The sequence below is a fragment of the Chenopodium quinoa genome, unplaced genomic scaffold, assembly GCF_001683475.1.
Source record: "Chenopodium quinoa cultivar QQ74 unplaced genomic scaffold, ASM168347v1, whole genome shotgun sequence".
Classification (NCBI taxonomy): domain Eukaryota; kingdom Viridiplantae; phylum Streptophyta; class Magnoliopsida; order Caryophyllales; family Amaranthaceae; genus Chenopodium; species Chenopodium quinoa.
In genome coordinates, this window is record NW_018744041.1 from 1,202,671 (window position 1) to 1,227,080 (window position 24,410).

The window sequence follows — 24,410 nt, forward strand, 5'->3', positions numbered from 1 at the left end:
AAATAACCTATATTATAACCCGTGCATTGAACGGACCAAAATGCTAGTTTACAATAATACGGAGTGATAAAGATTTGCAATCCACAGATTTAAAGAAGGTGGAGAGTGAAGGATAGATCAAGTGGTTAGAGCTCCTTCCCGGTTTCAAGAGATCTTGGGATTGATTCTCATCAAACGCCCTTGTGGCTCTCTAAACACCAAAAACAGATTTAAAGAAGGTTATATGGGTAACTTAATTAGAAATATAATGTTACTTAAGGGTCACTTAATTAGAAATAATATGTTACTTAAGGGTTAATTAGAAATATAATATTACTTAAGGGTTACTTAATTAGAAATATAGTATTACTATATAGTGTTATAGGGGTTACTTAGTTAGCACTATTGGGATTACTATATAGCGTTGTAAGGGTTACTGTTGAAACACCTCGTGAAGATAGTGGTAGTCATGTCAACATTGCAGTAACTAATTCCTCTACTATTTTCATGAGGTGTTTAGTATAGGGGTTACCATTTCTTTTTTGGCTGCGCCGCAGCGGTCACACAATGTGATCAACCACACAAAATTATAATTTAGGAAAAAAGGAAAAAAAAAAAACTCTAAAGTAATACTCTTTGAAGTATTAGTTAAAGTCCAATTTTTGTAAAAGCCCTATCTAGTTTGTGAGCTATTTATCCCGATTCGAAATTTTCACTAGCTAACACTATAAAGTTTAGCTCAAAAAACTTGTGACTAAGCTAAATTATTACGAGTATTTTTCGTACTATTATCAAGATTATATTAGACTATAGAGTGAGGGATATACATTAAATATATCTTATTCAAAAACTCCTAACAAAAGATATACATCAAAATATACAAAACATATCTTATTCAAAAACTCCTAACAAAAAAGTTTTAATTCCAGTACTACGAATTTTTTTAAGCCACAAATATTATGTACTTAAAATCAGGTCGGATTTTAAAACAATTTTTTTTTTTTGACAAGACGGATTTTAAAACATTAACTAAGCTTGATTTACATTAAAAAATTGCACCAGTTGAGGATTCAATTCCCATTGAATCACTAGAAACACTATAAGGTGAGAATTCCTTAATCCACGCTCTCAAAATATTTGACCCATGTACAGTCAAAGGTCAATTTTTTTTTTAGGAAAATAGTCAAATGTCATTTTCTTTAGCTTTAGTTAAAAAAAAAAAAAGTTGAGTTTTATGGTAATTTTAAATTTTTGGTTTAAAAGAAAAAAAAGAAAAAAAAAACCCTTAAAATTTTAAGCTGAATAAAGCTCGTGAGTCGTGACTCAAGAAAAGAGCCGTGACTCGTGGACAAAAGAAAATAAAATTAATCAAAACGACATCGTGGAGCACCTACAATCCAGTCGTAATTAATATAACCATGAATTTATCACTTACGAAAAAGTTTAATTAATTCAACTCCACCTCCTCTTCTTTCTTTCTTTCTTACGACGACGGACGAATTAGGGTTCCTCGTCGATCTCGAAATTCCTCCATTACAATGGCGCTTCAAGCTGGAATGGGCGTTTCTCGACTCCTCCTCTTTATCGGAGCTGGTACTTCTCCTTCTCTTTTTCTCTCCTCCATCTCCAATTTTCTTTTTTATTTTTATTTTAATACTGATCACACTTTTTTTTTTTTTTTTGGCAGGTTATACTGGAACTGTTCTTGTCAAAAACGGCAAATTAGCTGACATAATTGGCGAACTTCAGGTATTTTTGATTTTATTTTTTTTTGAAATTTTTGTGCTCAATTTTGAGTTATTAATTGCTGAAATTGTATTTATTGTGATTTAATTAACTTCAGGCTTTGGTGAAGAATTGGGAGAATTCAGGTGACTCTGCAAATTCTGATTCTGAGCAAATGGCTGCACAGGTTTGTGGTTGTTCAACTGCTATACAATTATGCTTTTTATAGTCGTCGTTTGTTTTAGCACAATTTTTTTTGAGAGATTTATAGCTTTAAATATTCTGTAGTTACAAATTGGAATCGGAGAGCTGTTGCGAATCGAAAAAGGTTGATTTTTTCTTTGGCAAGGTCTCAGTGGATTAATCTGAGAGCCTGAGAGATTTTGTATGATGCATTGAGTTTAATTGTTTGGCACGAAATTTGAATTTGAAGAACCATAATTGAGTTGTCTATCGTTCACTATTTTATTTCTCGGATGAAGATATATGTGTAGTTAGGGAGAATTTAGCAGAAGTACAGGACTACTCTGCGTTTATTATAATCTAAGTATTTCGTTTTCCTTTCTGTTTTCTGCTGTGCACTTTCTTTTTCATGAGACAAATCATGACTCCGATTGAATTAGCCTCACGTGACCTTAGAAAAATGTTTCGGGAGTTTTAGGCAAATGCTGTGTGGATAATTAGATGCAGTTAGGTGATAACAGATCAGAGGCACCTAATTGGTGCACCATTGGCAACAACATAGGGGCACTGGCCACAATTTAGGAGCATCACCTCACAACAGTTAATCGATGCACCTGACGTGTTCTTTCAAGTTGCAACTGTTGAATGTTGATTTCATATATTCTCGTTCTCCTCTGTTTTTCGCATGTTTGTTCGTTTGTGTGGAGTGGATATAAAAGTTTATGTAGGAAGAATCAAGGATATCCCATAGAATAGGGGGTTTATTGTAGCCTTATAGGCATTAGTCTAGGAGGGGGACCAAGGTTATCCCATAGAATTGGGAGCTTACTGTGCTGTGTCCAATAATGATGTGATTTGAATTGAATCTGTTAAATCAGATACAAAATTATGAAAAAAAGGAGGAATAAAATGGTTTTTACATGATTAAATACGCATATTTTAAGCATAAAAAATGTCAAAGTTCATAGTTTATGTAGCTGGGTTGTCATTAAGCTTAGAGAAAATAATTGGTTGCATTTGGGTTCATTTATATGAGTACGCAGTTACACAGGATGACAATCCTAGTCAATTTTGTACAATGTTGACTGATCAATGATCTAAGTAAATAATAGGATTGTCCGTTCCTCATGGCCTTACCTGCTATGTTGAGATTCTACTTCCAGTCTAGATCATTTAGCTAATATAAGATCATAGGATCGTGCTATTCAGATTAGATTTGATCAGTGTTTGTTAAAACATTTGTGGTTAAAGGTTTAATGATATAAGCTAAGGGACTCTAAAAACACCCTTTGTTTCTTTTTTATGTTTTTGGTTTAACTTTTCATGTTTGTTGATGCATGTCTTCGACCATTAATATCTCTAGTTTTGTATTAGTAACATTTATAAAAACCCATCAAAATAAATCAAACAAGCCCCATATGTTCATGTGTTATTTATTTTATTTTTTTATTTTTGTGGATGGAAGAGGAAGATTTTTTGGATGACTATAATCAATTTTAGTTCATGTAGCTGACCCCACTTATGAGATTAAGGTTTTGATTGATTGAGTGAGTGATTGACGCATTGAAAATAGTTAAGAAGATTACCTCAACCTATAAATTCCAGCCGAAAAATAAAAAATGCAAATGGAGGGAGTAGCATTTATATGTTTTTACCTCAGACGATCATGTGAAGGACTGAAGGTAGCAAGTAAAGTATTAAGTAATGTCGATTTTCTTGGGGAAACTGGCTTTGTTATTTATTGATTTTTATTTTGAGGTTATTAGGCATGAAAAGGAGTAAAACCTGAAAAAGGAGAGGCTGAAATAGATCAGGTCATCAGGACCAGTTTGGATGTAGTGGGAAAATTACGGTTACTGGTTACTTTTTTAGGGTTTCTTTTTTCTATTGCCTCCTTGGATTTCATGTGGAGTGGGGGAGCAAAACTAAAGATATCAATTGCTATGTGATTTACTAGAGACATTCTATAGTCCCATGGGCCAAGGCAGGTTAAAGAATATCATTGTCTTTGTTAGAGAGCTGAAGTGGGTCATTTTTCTTTTTAATTGTATGATAATATATTAATTAGACATTGCTTTCGTTTAAGGTAATGTGCTAAAATGGACAGTTAATTGGATGATGTTGTTTGTTTAATCTAAAGTAAGGCTCCTTTATTTTCAAGAAGAAATTGCTGTAAATATAAATTAGTAATTTTAATTTGCTGAACTATGTCTGTATGAATTTAATCATTTAGGGAATCCATACTCTATGTAAGGTAGATTACCAAGTTGTGTATAATTTTATCCTCCTCAAAACTTCCATTTTCTTTATTGCAAACCTTGAAACTAACAAGGGCCGAGAGAACTCTTTTTGCCATGCATTTTTCCATAGAATGTTTCAAAGGGTTTGTTTTTGTTTAAAATCTCACATAGAATCCTTTATAGGTACGCCGGTTGGCACAAGAGATTCGGAATTTAACCTCATCGCGGCAAATTACTGTGGTGAATGGGTCTGGTGGAATTGGTATGTCAGTTTAAACTAACAGTTGCTCTTACAGTGCTCTTTGTTTTGTATATGTTTGTGTCGGTGCCTCTAGGTTTGCTTTTTGCTAATGCTATGCTTTAAGCAGATGGTTCTTCTCTAATTCTTCCGGCTGCAACCTTGGGTGCTTTGGGCTATGGGTATATGTGGTGGAAGGTAGGCATATTTTTCTTTTAGCCAGCTTGTCCCCCTTAATATTTACCTTCTCATGAGGAAACTGATCAATGACAAAATTGCTTTTTTTCATGGTATATTCTCAGGGTCTTTCTTTCTCTGATCTTATGTACGTGACCAAGCGTAATATGGCAACGGCAGTCGCAAATTTGACAGCAAATCTGGATAATATCACTGACAGACTCGCTGTAAGTTGCAAAATTTCCTATGCTTAAAATGTGGACATGGATCAAATGACTTTCTTCAATACAATCTTTGATGTTGTGTGTGGTCTTTTGTGAGTTTTGTCTTTATCCACCAGTATTATGTTGCAAATCATGTAGTTTTCATTAATTGTTATGTCTACTGCTCTTTGTCTGCTAAATTTATTATCTCTCTCCCCCCCCCCCCTCTTCCCTGTTAACGGGCGTGTTGAATTTCTCTATTCTGCAGAAAGTAAAGTTACACTTGACTCAAAGGATTGAGAACCTGGATGGGAAAGTTGATGAGCAGAGGGAGATCTCAAAACATATTAATGATCAGGTGGACTTTGGATATTTACCCCTTTACTTTTAGTCTTTTACTGGTCTACTTGTTCTACTTTGCATATCATAATCTCCAATCTTTTGTACTTGGCTGACAAATGCCTACTCTGCCAGCTGTCCTTCACTTCTTTGTGCAAATTAGTTTTGAGTGATGAAAGTCTTTACCATTTCACTAGTGTTTGGTGTTAGTTAATTCATTGCCCTAAGTGGTTTCGTCTTCTGAATCTTTTTGGAAATTTATTTATGATTATCGTGTGTATTGTGTATATCTTCTGTTCCATGACATGTCACCATTTTTTTCTTAAAATAAAAGCTATATCTGTTATTTGAACATATTGTCGAGCTATTTCTGGAATTTTCGACATACAGAATAGACCTTATTTGTGTGCATATTCTGTGGCTGTGTGGCACTTATTTTTATTTGTACTTTAAGCTTCTCAAAGCTTGATGTAAAATCTGTTAAAATGGCTGAACCATGTGAAACAACCTTCTATTGAGTCCAACTGGCTGGTCAGGTTTTTATATCAGTATAGATGGTGAAATTTTTGTACCCAAGAATTCCATCATTGAGATAATATCCACTAAGTTGTAGTTCTGTCTGAAAAGAAGTCAACATATACCTTTTCAGTCTCCAAAATATCTTATGGTTTAAATATATAATCGGTATTTTTTTAAAGCAAGTTTAACAAGATTCTACATGATAATGTTTTGTCACATGATGTAGTTTGACCTTCAAAACTATTTATTTTGGCAGTGGAGTGTTGGACTATTATTTTTGGGATCCTGAAGGCACTTGATTATTTATAAAATTTTAAAGATGAATAAAGTTGTCCTTTTGATTTTGGTCTATGATATATCAAATAGATATGGCTGTCAGTAATGGAACTATAGGCTTCATTGAGAATTCTTGATAAGTGATTATTTAAGTGTTGGAATGGTGATATGTGAATAATTTACTAAGCTTTTATGCCTCTGCATCAGGTCTGTAAGACTCGTGGTGATATTGACAAAGTTACCAGGCAGCTATATTCCTTGCAGGAGACAGTTTCCATTTTGGTGAGTTGATTGTATGAGTAATCCTATATCCCAATTTTGTTAACATTGTTGTTCATGCTATCTAGCATGTGGAGTTGAATAATGATTTTGACTTAGAGTCCCTCATTAACTTGAATTAGTCTTTTGATTTATTTCTTATTCTCCCTTGCTGTCCAGCAGCCTTAAAGCCATATTTTGACCATTGATGTCTGTAAATTATATATTTGTAATATATTATGCTACGAAAGCAAATTTCTGCAATAAAAATAAAAATAAATAATAGACATATAGTTCTGTTACTGGAGTTAGTGTTTTTTTTAAAGATATTGACGACCAAACATTGCCAAATTTGATCTTCTAAGTCAAAACAAGCCCTATTAGCTGGACTGCTGGAGGGACTTGTATATATGAAATTCCCAAAATCTATATGATGCCGGGAAAAAATAAAATAATAAAGCAAGTTAGGGCCTTCCAATGGTGAATTGAGAATGTTTTTATAGGCTTAGTATTATTGGTTGAAAGTATGTACATTGTCCCATAATTAGTTCATAATTTAAGAGATGAGATCCGGAGAATAATATGATAAACTCAAGCCGCTTTCATATTTCTAGAAACAATGCTTTTTTCTAGAAAACAAGTATCCTTGACCAATAAACCAAAAATTGGAGTCTTGCTCGATCATTTTGTCACATAAAACCAATGACTAGTCCTACAAATAACTTGGACCCTAAGTTATTCCAATATACCCTGATTGATCAATTTGGTGAGTGGGCTAGCATGTACGTAGTGTAATATAAGGTGCACCAGCATGCCAGATTGTTTTCTGTATGGCATAGCTTATGCCAATTACATGTGTGTAAGATGCTAAATATTCATTTGTAACCTGAGCTATTGGTCATTGTCATGCTCCATTTATGTTTAGTGTGTTACAATGTGTGAAGTTGCCATGAATATCTCCTTTCTGCAGATATATGCATTCCACGCAATAATTATTTTGGTTGTGCTCCAAATGTAACTGTATCATCTTATCTTGGTTTTTGGCCTCTTGGGACTTCTGCTTCCTTGTGCTTGCATCTCTTTTATATTATTAAAAGAATTGTTAGTTTGCAGATGCTGCAATTAACCTACAGTATTTGTCATCTGAAGCGATGATTTCTGTTAGACCTGATGCTTCTTATATCAATTATTGCTATTCGAATTTTAGTTTGGAAATTGATTTTTCTTCAGCAATAATTTCTGTGTGTTCTTATAAAAAGTTTGTTGATGCATGAAATCCTAATCTGCTTTTACTTCTTCATCTATAAAATTAATAAGTCCATGTTCTTTATTTTCATTATCTTTTGGCAGGATGACAAGATGGGTTTATTCGAAGAGAAACAGGTATGGTGTTTCTTTTGACCTTTTTTGTTCGCTTCAAAAAAATTATTTAAGGCTTTCATCATTAAATTTGGGTTTTGACGACTTCCCAGAAGTCTCGAACCAGTGAGCAATCTAGTAAACTTCAACATGGTTTACATAGCATGTACTGGAATTTGGATGGTTTTAGCTATGCATATTCATTCCAAGTAATATAATTTGTGTTTCTACAGACACTTACACTTATGGGTGTGGATTACTTGGTCAACTTTGTTGATGGGAAGACTTCAAAGGCGCCAGGGCTTTCTCAAAACTTTCAGGTATGTTTCTAGAGTTCATACAACCTACTTTTTGCCAGCTTGATAAATAAGTCTACATGGCAATTACCATTTGTATATCTGCTTGTTGTAACTTGTTGCTGAAGCTGCTTCTGTTATATTTGTGGGCTAGATATAAATTTTAGAAATGGAATCAAATATCTGTTGCGCTGCTAGACATTGTTATACTGAGTAGCCTTTTATTGCATACGTGTGAGGCAAACTGGCAAAGGGATAAGGAGCTTTTGAGTTGGGCAGGTTTAGTAGTTGAATGAGCAATAAAATGAGATATTGTGTGATGCCATGTTTGTGTGACTTCTATCTGACAAGATTATTTCTTCATGAGAAGCTATATGTTGAATGGACTAGTTTTATACAAAGTGTTATATATAGACAGTAAATCTTAGTATTTGTGCAAGACTGATTGGTTAATTACTAAAAGTCATCTCAAGAAATGTATCATCCTATATGTTCATAGTTGCATTCAGTTGTGCTTTAAACTGTGTTATGCCAACTAACTTCTTATGAGATTGTCTCGTGTAAGAATTGCCAGTCAATGTGGTATATGAGTCATTGACATGCTACTTGACTGATGTCTCTCAGGATCAACTTAAACTTGGCAAAATGCGTGCTCAGCTCCCATCTTCAAATGCTCTTGGCCTCCAGGTTCAATCCTAACTTCCCAAAGATCTCAATGAAGATGATTTCTAAAATTGTGTCTCTATTATCCAACTTTTGTTTGCGTGGCAGCTTGGAAGCCATTTTCTTGCAATATATACTGTTGACATATATAAATTGATGTTTAGCATCTAATCTTAGCTCCTTGGAAAAGTTATATTGTTGTTTTGTGCACTTTTAGTAATTAATTCTCTGTTATTATTCAATAATTTGTTTTTCTTAAGAGCTAGGCAAAATTTCAATGAAGAGCATTGCTGACATATTAATGATGTCATTTTGTTTTTCATCTTCAGGGCCTCAAAGCACTCGCAGACTCAGCAAATGAGATCAGATCCATCAAAGGTGTTGAATGACCATCCTTATACGAACTTGACAAGGTTTGGACATCTACTTGTATTGCTCCAACACTTCTTGGCTCTTTATTTTTGTTGAAGATTTATAACTGAGAAGCACACACACACACACACACACAAACAAAAAACCTTTAGAAAGGCATACCAACATACATATCATTATAAATATTGATGAAACATTTTTCATGAAATTTATTACCGTACAAATTATACACAATTGATATCTAATTGTCATTTGGTGAACACCATATTTTAACAGTATCATATCATGTCATTTAATATAATCTAAAATCAAAAAGATATTCATTAGAAAATCAACCTATAGATTAAAATTTCTAATAAACTCTCGGGTAGTCAGGTGTCAATAATAAATGCAGTATTAAATTTTACTGTTTTGGTATAGTTTGTTACCAACTGATTTTTCATAGTTGTGGGTAGGCTGGTAGCACATACATTGTCATGGGCTGTCTCCCACACTAAATGTGCACCCTTGGGTTGCAACATAGATCTGCCAGTGATTCTAAATGTGTATAAACTGATTGATATAAAGTGAAAGTATATTAAAAAATGATTAATGGAAAATGTGAGAATTACTGGAAGCAATATTTTGATCTCAAATTTTGATGCTTATTGTTACTACTTTTCCTTTCTCAGTGGGTTTTAATCTCTTCAGGTCTGCTTCAGTCAAGGCCTTATAAGTTCTGGAAATTTCAGGCTGCTGTTGGAGAAGGTCATATATGGCAATAAATTTCACAAACCGTATATATTAGTGAGCAGAAAGGTTGTAGGAAGAAAAACCATTGCGATGTTTTTACTTGCTTAAAAAAAATTATGGGCTACCTAAAGCTTTTTTGCATAACCTCATATGTTCAAAGTTTGATGTACATCTTGAGCTCAAGATCTAACAATGAACCTTTTATTATTCAAATACTAAAATATCCACCGAAATATTTTTGCATCAGATTGCAGAATGTGAAGTATACCACTGCGAAATGAAACATTGTGTATTTTTGTTTTGTACTATTTTCTAGTTTTTATTTATCACTGGATCTAACGTATGTAGCTAGAGTATGATTTTAGCGATAGGTGTTCAATACTTCATTATATATTTGTAAATTCCCTCTCCTACAGGATTTAACCTTTGCAATTGTTGCCATTGTGAAGAAATTCAAGTATGAAAATGGAGGAGATTTTTGGTTGAGCGATAGTGGTTTGGTGTTTGCTGTGACTGCAAGATATGCGAATAAGTCATGCTCGTGCTGAGACAAAATTTATGGACATTTGATCATTTAAGAATAAGTCATGCTCGCGTTGAGACAAAATTTATGGACATTTGATCATTTAAGTCATGCTCGCGTTGAGACAACATTTATGGACATTTGATCATTTAAGAATAAGTCATGCTCGCGTTGAGACAACATTTGTGGACGTTTGATGTTCATTAAGAATCGGAATGTGGATATAGATTGTCATTTGTTGATTACACAATTTGTCCGATTTGGCAATCCTCTGTTTCTACAAATGTAGACTGAAACAATAACAAAAGCAAAACATTTCTTCTACTGTAACCTTGTACAACTATGTTAGCAAGCTCGTTTAGGTACACATTTCAATGGTCCTGCATATTTTGTGGCACGCCCGGCAAATCTCCCATGCATTGAACCTATTATCTTACTTTCAATAGGTTGTAACTGCAGTGGTGAGCGTGACTGCAAGAAGGTAGCCCCGTTTATCAGCACGTCTCTATTTGAAATCCATGTCCCGCTATCCCATGGTGATGATGGTATCTGTCTGTGAGTAACCTATGCTCAAAATGAAACAATAGTTAGCTAAAAATTTGATTAAGTACCCTGTAATCCTCATTGCTTTTACAAGAGAGGTTTATTGATTGATTATCTGAACATGTTATTCTTAAAATGTTGGCAAAATGTCAATTAAAAGATGAGTTAGATGCATGACATGATGTTATACCTCCTTAGCTCTTGGGTTGATTGGGGCGATGAAACGATTGCCCTCACTGATGATGGTTGGGTTCTTGCCACCACCAATGGCGTACATTAGCCAGTGAGTGTAGTCGTTATTGACTATATGGAAGAATCCCCATCTACACCTTGGCATCCTTTGCACTAATCCTTTCCCAAAGTGAGTATATGCAATTGTTACTTGCATATTCCTATCTTCATAATGGGTGTCTGATGCACCAAACAAAAATACCTGCATATATACATGACCTACTTAGTTAATTGACTGCATCATGTAGATTTGACAGCATTAGTAGTTGCATACCACGAATATACTACACTAGTGTCACCTTGTCATGATCAGTCATATGGCAGTTGGAGATGGTAATCGCGGTTGAGCCTTTGATGATATCAATGAGTCCATCCGAGGCCTTGGAGAATGAACAATGATCAATCCATATATTATGTGATGCAAAGATAGATATGGCATCCCCATCACTTTGAGTCCTGAAACCGAAATGGTTAGCTGAATCTCTGATTAGTCCTCCAGAACCCGGGACTATGTCCCTAAGCTTGATCCCATGGATGATGATGTTCTCCACATATTGCAATGTGATCCCAGCCCCACCCTCAATGACTACGTGTGAACCCCGGCCATCAATGGTCTTATTGCTATTCACTATAAGCTCTTGGTTAAGCCTAATTCTTATCACAGGCTTAGCAAATACAATCCATAATGGCTCATCTTGGATGACTGCATGTCTTAAGGTTCCGGGTTTAGGGTTCACCATATCATCGTCTGAGGGGTCTTTCACCAAGTACTTGCGCCCTGCTTTGCCCCCGGTTGTCCCTCTTCCGAACCCCAACACACACTTGGCTAGCTTTCGCCTTTTCTTCTCCCAATCAGCTTGGCATCTCCAACATGCATCGATTGGATTCGTATACATGCATCCTTTTTTGTATCTCTTTGCTAATTCTCTCCTTGTGTTGTTTCTTCCTACCTCATCTTCTAACCACCTGCTTTGTAAACTACACATAATGAAGGAGAATGAAATTAGATGAAATAGAAAACATGCATTGTGTAAAAATATAACTTGCCCTTATTCTATTTTATTCCTTATTTTCACATTTGATATAAACATTTTATCTAAGGGTCAATTCATTTTATCAAATGACACATTAGGGGTTCTTGCCTTGTCCATGTATGTGATGTATTAGGAGTATTATGAATAAATACAAATTAACTTTAATGCTTAAAGGTATATAACATAAATTCCTCTCTTCTATCTTTTTTAATGATGTAAATTTGTCGATATGGAGATTTTTTAATTATAAAGACGAACTGGTTGGTTCATTGTAATAATTAATCTTAGATGGATGTAGTAAAATACGTGCATGCTTGATGCACGATGCTTCACCTTATGAGTTTTTATTGAGACGTAGCTAGATATAACATTTCGAGATGAGAAAAAACAATATAATTAACTCACATTCGAGAACGAAGGTTAAGGTGGTTTGTGACATTATAGGGTTGAGGATGGTAGGCTCCCTCAAGTTTCCTCTTAGCTTCTCGTTCACGTAGTTTCCAATAATTATGTGACTCCAAAGTGGTATTTTGTGCCAAAGCCAAGACGAAATAAGATAAAGAACACATTAGGAGAAACATTAAATCTTGTTTCTCCATGTTTATTTTGTGGTTGAATTAACCCAAATACTTTGATAAATAAATTAGTAATGTGGTTAATTCAATTCATGATGTAATTAGAGGAAGATTTATATCAACACCCCATTTGAGCAGTTGGAAATCTCTCTGTCTCCTACCCTGAATTAGAAGTAAGCCAAGGTGACAACTTGTATTGTATAAATAATATGGGGTGTAAAAATAATTATATCTTTTTTTAGTTGGCCTCATCAAGGAACCAATAGTTATTTAGGCTTTCCTCGAAAAATAAAATTAAATTAAATTGTGTAGGCTTCTTTTCTGCGTTTTTTTTTTTTTTTTATTTTCTATTTTTTTATTTAGATATGGTGTCTTTCCCATAACTTATCGGTAGGAATGGATCATAGATGTCAATTATATTAGTGAGTTAGTTTAAAGTCACGAGATGGTATTAAAGATATGAAGTCAAGTAATATTTGCCCTTTGTGAGCCTCTTCGCACATTAAAAAATAAATAAATAAATAAAATTGTGGAAAACAATGTAGTATAAAATATTTACGATGATATAGCCTTTTGCTTACTCCCTCCAATCCTTTTAATTTGCAGTTTGCACCATTTGTTTTTTCGTAGTCTTACAAAAATGTCTGACTATCATTCGCACCATAGCAACACCATTGTCTCTAATTAAACCTCAAATAAAAAAACACCATCTTATATTGAGTTCTTTCTATTGTTGTTTCAAGATACCATAAACAAAGTATGTGGCTAGAAATGATGTTTTAGCCCTCTGAATGCTGGTTATGGACTTATAATGCTAGCAAATACTTATCAAATTAATAGTACTTCAAAACTATGGTATCATTTCACATGTTAATGATTGCTGCAGTGGTTTGTGAAGTTTTGACTGTTTGAGAGTTAAAGATACTCTAAGGACTTAACTATGGCGAAAATTTGTTATGACTGTAACTTTGAAAGTTATCGCCTTAGCAGTAAGTACATCAAGTAACAGTCAATAATTATTGTTAATTTTATTAACTTTTTTCTGTCAATTTCATTATAAAATCAGAAGAAATCGGAGGGAAAAAAAAAAAAAAGAATCAAAATTGCACTAACTGATTGTGTAAGCCTATATCCAACTGCTAGCATATCTTTTCTTCACTGGCTACATAACCAATGAAATAGTTCGGAAGATGCCTAGAGTACACAGGGATTCTTTGTTGATCATATTCAGGAATTTTCCAGCATGCTTTCATTCCCTTTGTTTTTCTGGTAGGAAACTGCAAAATGTCTGGCAGCTCTGAAGCTGGCACGATACTCAGTTCCATCTTCCCTGGCAATCCTCGGTAGTTGTTAGTGATACTGTCCCTGAAGTCCTTCTCAAGTGAAGTTACATTGATGTCCATACATCTTGTCAAGCCCCAGTAGAAAACCACACTTGGTTCTGAGTCTACATTTCCTATGTCAGCATATTCTGTGGGGTTGGGGTCACAAGAAACACGGATCTCCTCCAACTGCAAGGAAAACCGAACATGAGAAAACCGTCAGACAATCATGAGTGTTGATGTGTGCAACTGTGTGCACCGGAGTGAGTGAAATGGGAAATCATCAGAAATAACAAACAGGGGCTGGATAAAAAGCAGACAATGTGCACGCTCATACACTCAAGCACTTGTACACACACACAAGTGATAATTGCTGGAGTCTAAAGGCACTTTCTATTATCTTTACTTTCTTTCTTAAGCATTCTTCAGACAAACACACACACACACACACACACACACACACACACACACACAAAAGAGCACATCAGGGCCATCTTTATGGAAGCCTCGACCAAAATTTCATAAGCCCATGACTAAAAAACCAGAGAGCTCAATCAAACAAGCACTGCCCACAGCTCAAAACACCAATAACCCAAAAGATATCAAACAAATACTATCACTTACTTTCAAGATGAGGGAGGGAAAACGTGACTTCACCCATCCGACCCAATCTCCCAAACCATCTTTTGCACAAGCTAAAAGGTAGATTTTGAGAAAACGGGGATACAGCTTTCTGTAAGCATTAATGTAAGGTTCAAATAAACTATCTCTGTCAAAATCAGGCTGCAGGATCTCCTGCAATATAAAAGATAGAAAATAATAAGTATATATGATTATATGTTAGTGAAATATGTAAAATACAAAAACGACAAAGGACAGACATAATTGTATCTTTTACTCCAATATATAAAAATTTTAAATATGATTTATTTATTTTATTTTTTTTTTTTTTAAAAATTTGCAAACCTGGGTGATTCTATGCCCTCGAAGAAATTCTGCTCTGATTCGGTTGAATGTGCTCCGTGTGACGTTGGATTGGCAGCATCGATATGGGCTACAAGGCAGTCTAATAGGTATCCAATTTCTTTTCTCAGTCACATCTGGCAAAACTGGCATCATTCCATCTTGCAGAGCAACAGGAGTAGGCCAGGGCCAACTGGCAAATGTGTTAAAGAAGTTCATAACAAGGGCACTTAAGCAAGCATCTGGACTCGTTTGACAAATAAAAGCTGATAATATAGCTAAATGTATCCCTCCGAGGTATCCAAACAGCTGAAAATGAAGAATGAGTAGTCAAATATCCTGCATATACGGTAATACGGAGAGGGAAAAAACCTTTGAGACTAACTTAGAACGTTGAAGGTGCATACGAGATGTTAAATAGTGAAATCTCTTATTTCCAAAATTTTCTTTCGTGTCTTTTTTTGTTATAAAATTTAAGAACAAAATAGAGAGTTACAATGTCCATTTCCAGCCAGAGTGGTACTTTTTTAAAATCCAATTAGAGTGGTACTTAGTTATTATCAGGACTGACAAAAGGCCATCAAAAGTGTCATCAAAATAGGCAACCATGTACACAAATTAAATGAAGCCAGACAGCCAATACATAACCGGTGCAAACCAAATAATGTGTGTGTGTAGAAGCATGACTTATGCATATTCATATTAATAGCATGTGAGCAAAGTGAGCCTAAAGTGGCAACCCTTCAAACCAGATAAAATAATGCAACGGAGGAGCATGTTCAGCAAGTCACAGATGCAATACATTTTGTCATATTAATGAAATCCTCACCTCATTCAGACTTTAAAGGACATGCTATATTGCTATTTAAAATGCTAAATTCCAAATACCATTCTTCGTAGGATTTGGCGTGGTAATTTATTTATCACTCTTTTCTTCAAAGACTTTTACAGGAATACTTTTTTTTTTTTTCCTTAGATTCATTTATTATTTTGGATAGTTTATAACAACCTCCTTTCCCTTTTTTTCTTGATAATCAGTAAGTTAAGAAAGTAGCACTCCACAAGCTTCTTCTTCTAGTCGTACCAATTACAGGTACAAACACCAGTTTTATGCTTTTAAAGATTAATAAATAGTCATGAAGCCCATAAATTTGAAGGCAAAACATCCATCTCTTAGTGAGAAAGATTGAGCAAAGAAGACTTACGTTACCATAAATACCACGTTGTTTGGCCCAAAACTTGATGCACCGCAGCAATGACTGGAAATTCTGCAGCATATGAACCATTAATATGAGAAACCTATAATATAATGAATACTCAAAAAATGAAGTAACTAGTCATTATACAATATAGAGAAGATACACATAATGTTATGAAAATATGGCAACTCACATCTTTCATCAAATTGACTAACTATTATGTCTAGGAGAAACTCCATAAGCAACAGTGCCAAGCTCCTATCCCCTGACCAAAACCAACAAATCCTAATTCCATCAAATTCATTCTTCTCCCACTTGAACAAAGCACATATACATATTTTCAAAAATTTATAATGGATCTTACTTCAGTATCAAAATCCTGGAAGCCATCCACGAAGAATAAGAATGAACGAACTAATAGTTATAAAAGACAATAAACTAATAAAGAATTGGATGAAAATGCAACTAGACAGGTCTTGGTATTTCCACATTGATTATTAAGAGCTCATGTAGTAATTTTTCGCAAAAACTCATACTCAACAATTTGTTTGACCAAATCAAATCACATACACTAGGCTAGCATAAGAAGCATGTTCAAAAAGGATTGACACAATTTTCGATATTTAAAAAAAAACTGAAATTAAAATATACTACCTCCAGGTTTGGAACAAGTTGAAGGATGCATTGGTTAACACGTACACCAGATAAGCTTTTCCAACTAGTTTCATCAATATTGACCAGGAACACTGGATTCAGCAAGTCCACATTCTGCAATTACAATATTTGGCAAGTCAAGAAAATAATTTTGCAAAGTTGTGTCCGTTGTACCACTTAAACTAAAACATTGTACAGACTCAATTATGAAAAAAATATATGTATTTCTCATTTATCCCTATATACTACATATATAACTTAACAAAGTATTTTTCCATCTTCAAGCAGAAAGCCCTTACTTCAGGAACTGACGTAACTTGAAGTTTAGCATACGGCATATCAACAGCGACACCTTTAAATTTAAATCGCATTAACGGCACCTTAGCATCCTTAACGCAATTGATTTCAGACACTTCAGGTTTGCCTTTGAGAATATTGTATAAAACAATACAGAAATCCTCCTGAAATGCGAAATACTGATATGAGACAACCTAACACAAAAGCCACTCATGATTCACCAATTCCATTTATAGATGAAAAAGGAAACTTACTTCCATAGTAGCAAACCCAGGACCAACACATAGAACATCGATATCTGATTCTGAATTATGAACCTGGGTAAATGATAAAAGTAGAATTACAACTGAACATTTTGGATTATATTTTTCAGTAATCACCAGCCATACAAATAGCTCTAAAAAAAAGTGTTCACGTATGTCTAATGCACCATTAACCTAATTTACTTAATCTCTTGAAAGTTGAACCAAAATATATTCAGAGCATTGGTTCTGAGATATATGAAGAGCTTTTTTAGGAGCAGACTCAATCTTCGAATGTAGTAGCCCTAGTAGGATTACATTAATTTGCAGTAATTTAATACCTCAGATAATCATGCTGGATATTTGACACAACCAAACGGATATAAATATTCAACACTATATTTTGGACCAACTAAATTCAAAATTCATAAATGGCCAAGTCCTCGGCTTAAACCTGTGTCCAACACTGCAACCTGAGTCCAGGTTGATAACAGAACAGACAGAGAAAAAGCAATTTAAACATTCCACGCCCCCGGCCCCCTCCCCCCCCCCCCCCAAAGAAAGAAGCATAGACTAGTGGATCTAACAACACAACCTGATATAAATGCGAATTCTTTGCTTGCTTCAACCAAGTATTCGTACCATTTATTTAAAAAAATCCAGTTCACTTTAGCTAGTAAGGTACCAAATCTTTATACGAAGTATAAGTTTCTAAATATGGTGGATCACTCAAATAATAAATTCACTAGCATGTAGATTTCAAGGTCCTTAAAAAAAACCCAAGGCCCTATCAACTGATGTAGCTGTCACTGTTTCTAGGCTATTAGAAGTCAGCTCTCATATTTTAGTGTTTTATAAAACAAAAAATTGGATTGAAATAAAATGAAAATGAAATAAATTATTTACAGCTCAAAAAGCTATTTCTTTAGCTTTTCCAGAACATAAATTCTACTTTAAAATCAATCAATCAATCAAAGGCTATATCACATAAGTGGGGTCGGCTACATGAACCAAAAGTGATTATTCCATAATAGTCATCCACAAAAATCTTCCTCCCCCATCCCTTACGATCAAATACCTCATTCTCATGCAAATCTATTTACTTCATATCCTTCCTAACTCCTTCCAATCAAGTTATTTTTGGTCTTCCTCTACCTCACTCAAGCTCTCTGTGATCCCACTCTTTGTACCAGTACACCTTGGGGTCTTCTTCTTACATGCCTGAGCCAACGCAAGCGATTTTCCCTTAGTTTGTCTGCAATGCTTGCAACACCCACTTTCTTGCGAATAACTTCTATTCTGATTCTACCTCTTAGAACTCTAACCGCACATCTATCTTAGCAAACGCATTTCCATAACCTCCATCTTTTTAATGTGCTCCTAAGAAGCTCAAACATTTTGTACCATAAAGAAACACTGGTCTAATTGCTAATTCTACCTTTAAATCCTACTCCAAAACACTACTTCATCAAAAACTGAATTTTGCAGTGATGAGAGTTTTGGATCGGTCAAAATCAATAAGAGGCTTTTACCAAACAGGACCTCAAAATAGATGAGAAGAGTCTAAGCATCATAAAATGCAAACTGAGCACAAAGTATAAAGAATGAAAATACTAACAAGCACAATAACCTCAAAAACATAATTGTGAAAAATGATTTCATGGGTGTAAGATCTAAGATAAAATATGAAACCATGCACATAGTACAAGGGAGAAACAGCATTCTTACCCCAAGACCAAAAGATCCATAAGTTAATATAGTAGCTGATGCATCTCTAATTAAATTTTCAGGAAGTTTCCTCTGCCAAGCAACTTTTGTGATCCAATGCTGAACAATCTACAGGACAGAATTGATAACCATGAGCTAGTGAGTCCACGGACACAAGCACAGATAGAACTAGATGCATAGAACACAAAGAAAAAGCAGTCGCAGACTCGCAGTACATATGACTATCAAATTTAATAAACCATCAGCTGTATGAGGAGTTGGAGATATGAGTATACAGTACCACTGTTCATAGAAGCATGGCTATAAATGAACCATACCCTTGAACAGCATACCAAAAAATATTCAAGAAGCCCACTGCTATATTGCTAACATAAAATTTACTCCAAGTGGGGCTAGAGCTCTTCAGTTCAAATTTCTGCTTTGGTGAAGTGGTAAAAGATCCAAGGAAAATAGAGTCAGTGGTCTCCGCCCATTAGCCATATGTTGCGCAACCATGTATAATTTAGATTTTAAATAGGTGTGTCTAACACTTGGGCAATTGGGCTTGGGCACTTACCGAGCAACATAAGGCACATACGGATATGACGGAAGACACACTTTAAAAACAATATTCTGACTAGGATCATGAGCAAAAATCTAATACCATTATAGCTTTAATAGCATGACCTTTAATGACTTCTCCACAAATTAGCTAATGGCTTTGAGTATCATATATATGTGCCAATCATATAAATTAGAAAGCATACAAAGTTAATATTAATCTCTACCTCCAAGAAAGGGTAAAAAAAATGATTTATATCTTGCTCAAAAAACCTATATTACTACTTCCTACAACTTTAAAAAGACTTGATTGCTTCGATTTTACAAAGCTTGAAGCAATGTCATTTTTTGCTGCAAAGTAATTCCACATCTAATACCTTGGTGACATTTTTATACAATATTAGCATAAGAAAACTCAAATTACCCAACCACTGTCAACATTCAAAAACATAAATTCCTGATGAAGAAATCTAGGCCACTTCTATTACCCTTATGCCTCGACTCGAATAAGGATTCAAGTATTCAACCAAAGACATAATGTAACAATAGGTGGATAAAAGCACAAAGATTTCTGAATATGGGTAATCCTATAAGCAAATTCCCACTATTACAATGAATTTTGGCATGAAATTTGAGGTAATTGCATATCAAAATCTCAATTTTCATACCCAAAATCGTGAATTTCATAATATGAACAATGCTATAAGCAAAATCCCACTAATTAAATCAAATAAAAATCCAAGAAACGGAAAAAGATATGGGACCTTCTTGAGGCTGTGAATGATGGATTCTCTTTTGAGTATTTCTTCAGAAGACGGCACCAAACCACCATCTTTCATGAACTAACCCAACAAAGTAATTAACGAAAAAATTAGAACTTTTAATCAAAACCCAAAATAAATAAACAATCCCAAAAGAATTGAATAATTGGAGAAGTACCTGAAGCAAGGAGAGAGAACGGTGATCATCCATTGAAAGTATTAACTATCAAGTGTACACTGATTATTATGGTATGGTTAGTTAATGACTTCAACCTTGTACTCTGTTTCGTATTATGTTTTTTTTTTTTTTTTTTTTTTTAACAAAACTGTTTCGTATTACGGAATACGAACTATGTTGTATGAAGCTCTTTGTAACACCGAATTTTATATTATGCTTTCCCAGTTTTCCTGTATCCGATTCTCGAAACAAAAATTACCCAACGGAACAAATACTCTTTTCGTTCCTAAAATTTATTACAAATACTCTTTTCGTTCCTAAAATTTATTTATTTTTTGGCCTACAAACAAGACCGTACGGACTACGGAGTAGTAAGATTTGATTGATTGCGCTTAGGTTAAATCTTAAGTAAAATTGCATAAAAGCTACTTGTATAACCCCAATAAATCCGTACGATGCACGGTTTGTTAGTATTTTTAAAAAAAAAAAATTATTTTTCATATTTAGGTTATTAAAATTGTTATTATATTAGTTTTAAAATATTAGATAAAATTTCTAATCTCAAAAGATAATATTTTGTATTTAATTAATTTAAACTTTAAAATTTCATTCGCCAATTTTGCTTACGTGGAATTTGAATTATTTAATTGTAAAAGAAATTAATAATCTCTTATTTAATTGGCTACCACTTAAATTTATAATCTTACATGGCGCGCTAAGAAAATTAAATCCTACGCGCCTCTCTAAAAACTCGAGGAAAAATTCCCCTTTAAATATACAGTTTTGTGCCCCGTGTGATGCTCGGTTTGTTTATTGAAGATAAATTTTTAATCTATATGTCAAATTTTTAAATATATTATTGATACAAAATTAGTTAGGAATTGTTGTGCTTTTATGACGATTTGCTATATTTTATCGAAAATTTTATAACAAAATTATATTCAATTTGTATCTCTGAAATATTGGTATTTCATTGAAAATAAATTCTAAATTAACAATTTTATCCTAAAATTAAACGAAGTATCTAAATAGAATTTTAAGTTAACTTTTTAATCTTATGAAGTCTATTTAAATGTATCCAACGTGTCGCGACACTTGGCGAAAAGTTAAAACGCCAAGTGTCGATGTCTCGTAACCTGGCTAAAAGTTTAGATTTATAAATTAGCGTCAAGACTAATATAAAACCGGTCCACATTAATATTATTGTGGACCGAGCTTCCATCACATGACTATCACAGATTCTTTTTTGGGAAGCTTCCTTTTAATTTCCTCTCTCCTCCTGATATATCATTTTCTCTCTCTTCTTTCTTCTTTTTCTCTCTCCTCCTTTGATGTTCTTCTCTGTACACTTCAACAATGGTGAAGGCGAGAGAAGGAAGTTCATTAAAATCAACAATGGTGAAGGCGATACTGTTTCGGGGTTTTCTGATGTCCTGCGGGAGAGTTACAATTCCGAGACTGGAACCGGGCGCCTGTACCTGCAAAACAAACGGATGCTCCGGATGATTGGAGATCCGCCTCCGATGGTCAAGTTAGTACTTGATTAAGGAGTAATTAATGCGGAAATTAAAGTGATTGGGTCTCTCTAGGTGAGAGAGTTTTATGTGTGTAATCTGCGTTCCCCCTCTTAATGAGGATTAAGGGAGGTATTTATAACCTTGGGAAACGTGCCAATCTAGGTTTAGGTTAACCTTGGGCTGATTGGGCTTCCCTCGGACGTTGGGCCTTGGTGACCAGTTATCCCAGGTGTCATGGGAAGGACACGTGTCGTGTCGTAATTGGTCCATAGTGGACGGATCATTGCTTGACACGTGGCAGGCTCCTATTGGCCCATGTGACGGACACATGGCGGAACCTGATTGGTCCACTTGTCAGATGGTGATTGGTGGGAAAAATCCCCTAATCATTTGCCCCTCACAGGTGGCACGTGACTGGTCGCGTGTTACCTGTGACAGGTATCACCCTGTAACAGGCGACGACCTGCTACAGGTGTCACTCGGCGAGAGGCCGAGAGATTCTCCCGCCAAAATTTTGATTTCTGGAAGTGACCCTTCGCCTTCTCACTTCGCCTATATAAAGGAGTGTTGACTTCGGTCATTTTCACACTTGAAAACTTTGTGAGAGAACATTCGGACCCCTGAACTTGCTCTGACATTTTGGACCCTTTCTGCCTATCGCCTGCTCTGACAAGCCGACTGCAAAGGATTTTCAGAACTTCATCAATCGTCACTCGTTCAGGTAACCGTCGGTTCTCTTACTCTTAATTTTCTCTTTACTTTATTCTTTTTTTTGAAATGGCACCACGGAAGCACACGACACGACCTAGGTTAGTGATCAGCCGGTCACCGGGGACGGCTGAATCTAGGACTAGGAGTGCCGCCTGCCCTTTTCTGGACCCATCTTTGCCCTTTATACAAAGTCCGACTGTATATGTGTCTATGCAGAGCATGATGGCCAGAACAAAAAAGACTGTCAGGATCTCAAACTCAGACGGCTCCTCCCACAGGGTGCCGATTAGTGAAACATCTGACCAGGCGCCAGATGTGGAAGTGAACAAAGCGGCTTGAAAGCCGGCAGTTCTGAGGGAGGAGTCAAAGTGACCCCTTCCCATTTTACAGTTGACAATTCTACATTCTCTTCTGCTCCTTTTAAAGGAGAGGAGGCGGGCCCCTCCGGGAGAGGGGAAGAGTCGTCCTTTTCGGACTCGTCAGAGGGCGATTCCGAGTCTAGCTCTTCTGGCCATGCTTCTCTGGACACAGAAGAGAAAAACAGTCGCCTACAAGAGGCGAGGCTTTCTCACGCAGTTGAGAAGGGGGACGATTGGGCGGAGCCATCCGCCTCTCACCGAGAGCAAAATACCCCCTACTACTGCACGGTACCTCAGGGCCGGATCACAGCCATGCAAGAGAAAGTGGAGAGCTTTATCGCAAACAACACAATTGGCCCCAGCTTTTTAGTGTTCGTGCCGGATCCAGAAGATACAGTCATCTGGCCGGCTGGTACCAGTTATGATGGCGCCTGCTTTGGCTGCTACGAGGCGGCCATCAAGGCTGGGCTGCGCTTCCCACTACATCCGGTTGTTCAGCGGATCTTGGATGGGTATGAGTTGGGGTTATGGCAGTTAGCCCCGAACTCCTGGGTCAACGTACTCGGCTATGTGGCCGGGTGCGAACTGCACGGGGTTGAGCCGAACTTCGAGGCTTTCGCCCACATGAACTACCTCAGCCGGACCCCTAAGGCAGGCGGTAGCGGCTGGTATCAATTGACGAGCCACAGGGGCTACCTCATGACGAGAGGTAAAGCAAACAAATGGAAGGACTGGCGGAGCACCTTCCTTATTATTGAGAGTTCAGACACAGAGCTGAACAAGCGCTTCAACAGGTGGAACAGGAATCCGCCCCTTCTTGCAGGCGGCCGCAGCATGCCGCCTGTTCCCCCCAAGGCTAAAAAAGAGATCCTAGATAAAGGACTCTTCAAAGTAGAGTCGAAGGTGAACTCTACTTCAGGGGTACGAGAGCAAGTACCCCTGCACTGCGTCCCGAGCTTCAAATGGCTCTACGACGAGTAATTTTTGGCCGCCTGTGGCCTCAGCAGTCGGTGCTCAAGAGGTAGCCGGCCTGTCGAATACTCTGTTGTTCTATGCATTTCGTGTTATGACTTTTATTAACTTTGCTATTTGTTTTTGCAGCGGACGCCATGAGCAAAATTACCGCCTCCAAGACTGCGGCGGCCATGTTGCGGGCCTCCATCATGCAACAGTCTTCAACCGACTCCCCCAACAAGGGGGCACCCCTGGTGGGCTTCGAACCTTTCACCCTCTTTTTGGAGTTGTGTTTATGCATATACTGACTCTTTTCTTCTTTTTTAGACGGGCGCTCTAAGAGCTTCTTCTTCCCAACAGCCGGACCCCAAGGCACGGAGGACGACTGTTGCGAGCTCTCCTGGTTCTGCCAGGAAACATGTGGCGGCTGAGAAGCAGCCGGCCACTTCTTCTAAAACTCCAGCTGGGCACCTAGAAGTATGAAATTATCCTTGTAAATTTTAGACTTGCTCCCTTATTT

The 24,410-nt window shown here is 36.1% G+C and overlaps 3 protein-coding genes across 4 annotated transcripts; 1 reads left to right on the forward strand and 2 right to left on the reverse strand.

Moving 5' to 3' along the window:
- Positions 1–1,409: 1,409 nt before the first annotated feature.
- On the forward strand, positions 1,410–9,885 carry LOC110690442. Of its 2 annotated transcripts, none has more exons than XM_021867274.1 (13): positions 1,410–1,572; positions 1,667–1,728; positions 1,823–1,891; positions 4,311–4,389; positions 4,496–4,563; positions 4,668–4,769; positions 5,014–5,103; positions 6,087–6,161; positions 7,488–7,520; positions 7,730–7,816; positions 8,417–8,479; positions 8,785–8,868; positions 9,499–9,885. In XM_021867274.1, the coding sequence occupies exons 1-12, from the start codon at positions 1,518–1,520 to the stop codon at positions 8,842–8,844; spliced, it is 843 nt and encodes a 280-aa protein (XP_021722966.1). In that variant the 5' UTR covers positions 1,410–1,517; the 3' UTR covers positions 8,845–8,868; positions 9,499–9,885. The 2 variants fall into 2 exon arrangements, with proteins under 2 accessions (XP_021722966.1, XP_021722965.1); XM_021867273.1 differs by having other exon boundaries at positions 1,411–1,572; positions 9,518–9,885.
- A 394-nt stretch (positions 9,886–10,279) lies between these two features.
- On the reverse strand, positions 10,280–12,578 carry LOC110690441 (pectate lyase-like). The gene is made up of 4 exons (XM_021867272.1): positions 12,296–12,578; positions 11,156–11,834; positions 10,816–11,058; positions 10,280–10,646 (listed from the first exon to the last, which is right to left on the reverse strand). The coding sequence occupies exons 1-4, from the start codon at positions 12,487–12,489 to the stop codon at positions 10,428–10,430; spliced, it is 1,335 nt and encodes a 444-aa protein (XP_021722964.1). The 5' UTR covers positions 12,490–12,578; the 3' UTR covers positions 10,280–10,427.
- An 890-nt stretch (positions 12,579–13,468) lies between these two features.
- On the reverse strand, positions 13,469–20,646 carry LOC110690440 (nuclear poly(A) polymerase 3-like). The gene is made up of 10 exons (XM_021867271.1): positions 20,350–20,646; positions 20,175–20,252; positions 18,871–18,978; positions 17,155–17,217; positions 16,903–17,064; positions 16,604–16,717; positions 15,956–16,018; positions 14,754–15,059; positions 14,412–14,582; positions 13,469–13,976 (listed from the first exon to the last, which is right to left on the reverse strand). Exons 1-10 carry the CDS (start codon positions 20,380–20,382, stop codon positions 13,605–13,607), a joined length of 1,470 nt encoding a protein of 489 aa, XP_021722963.1. The 5' UTR covers positions 20,383–20,646; the 3' UTR covers positions 13,469–13,604.
- Between the last annotated feature and the right edge of the window lie 3,764 nt (positions 20,647–24,410).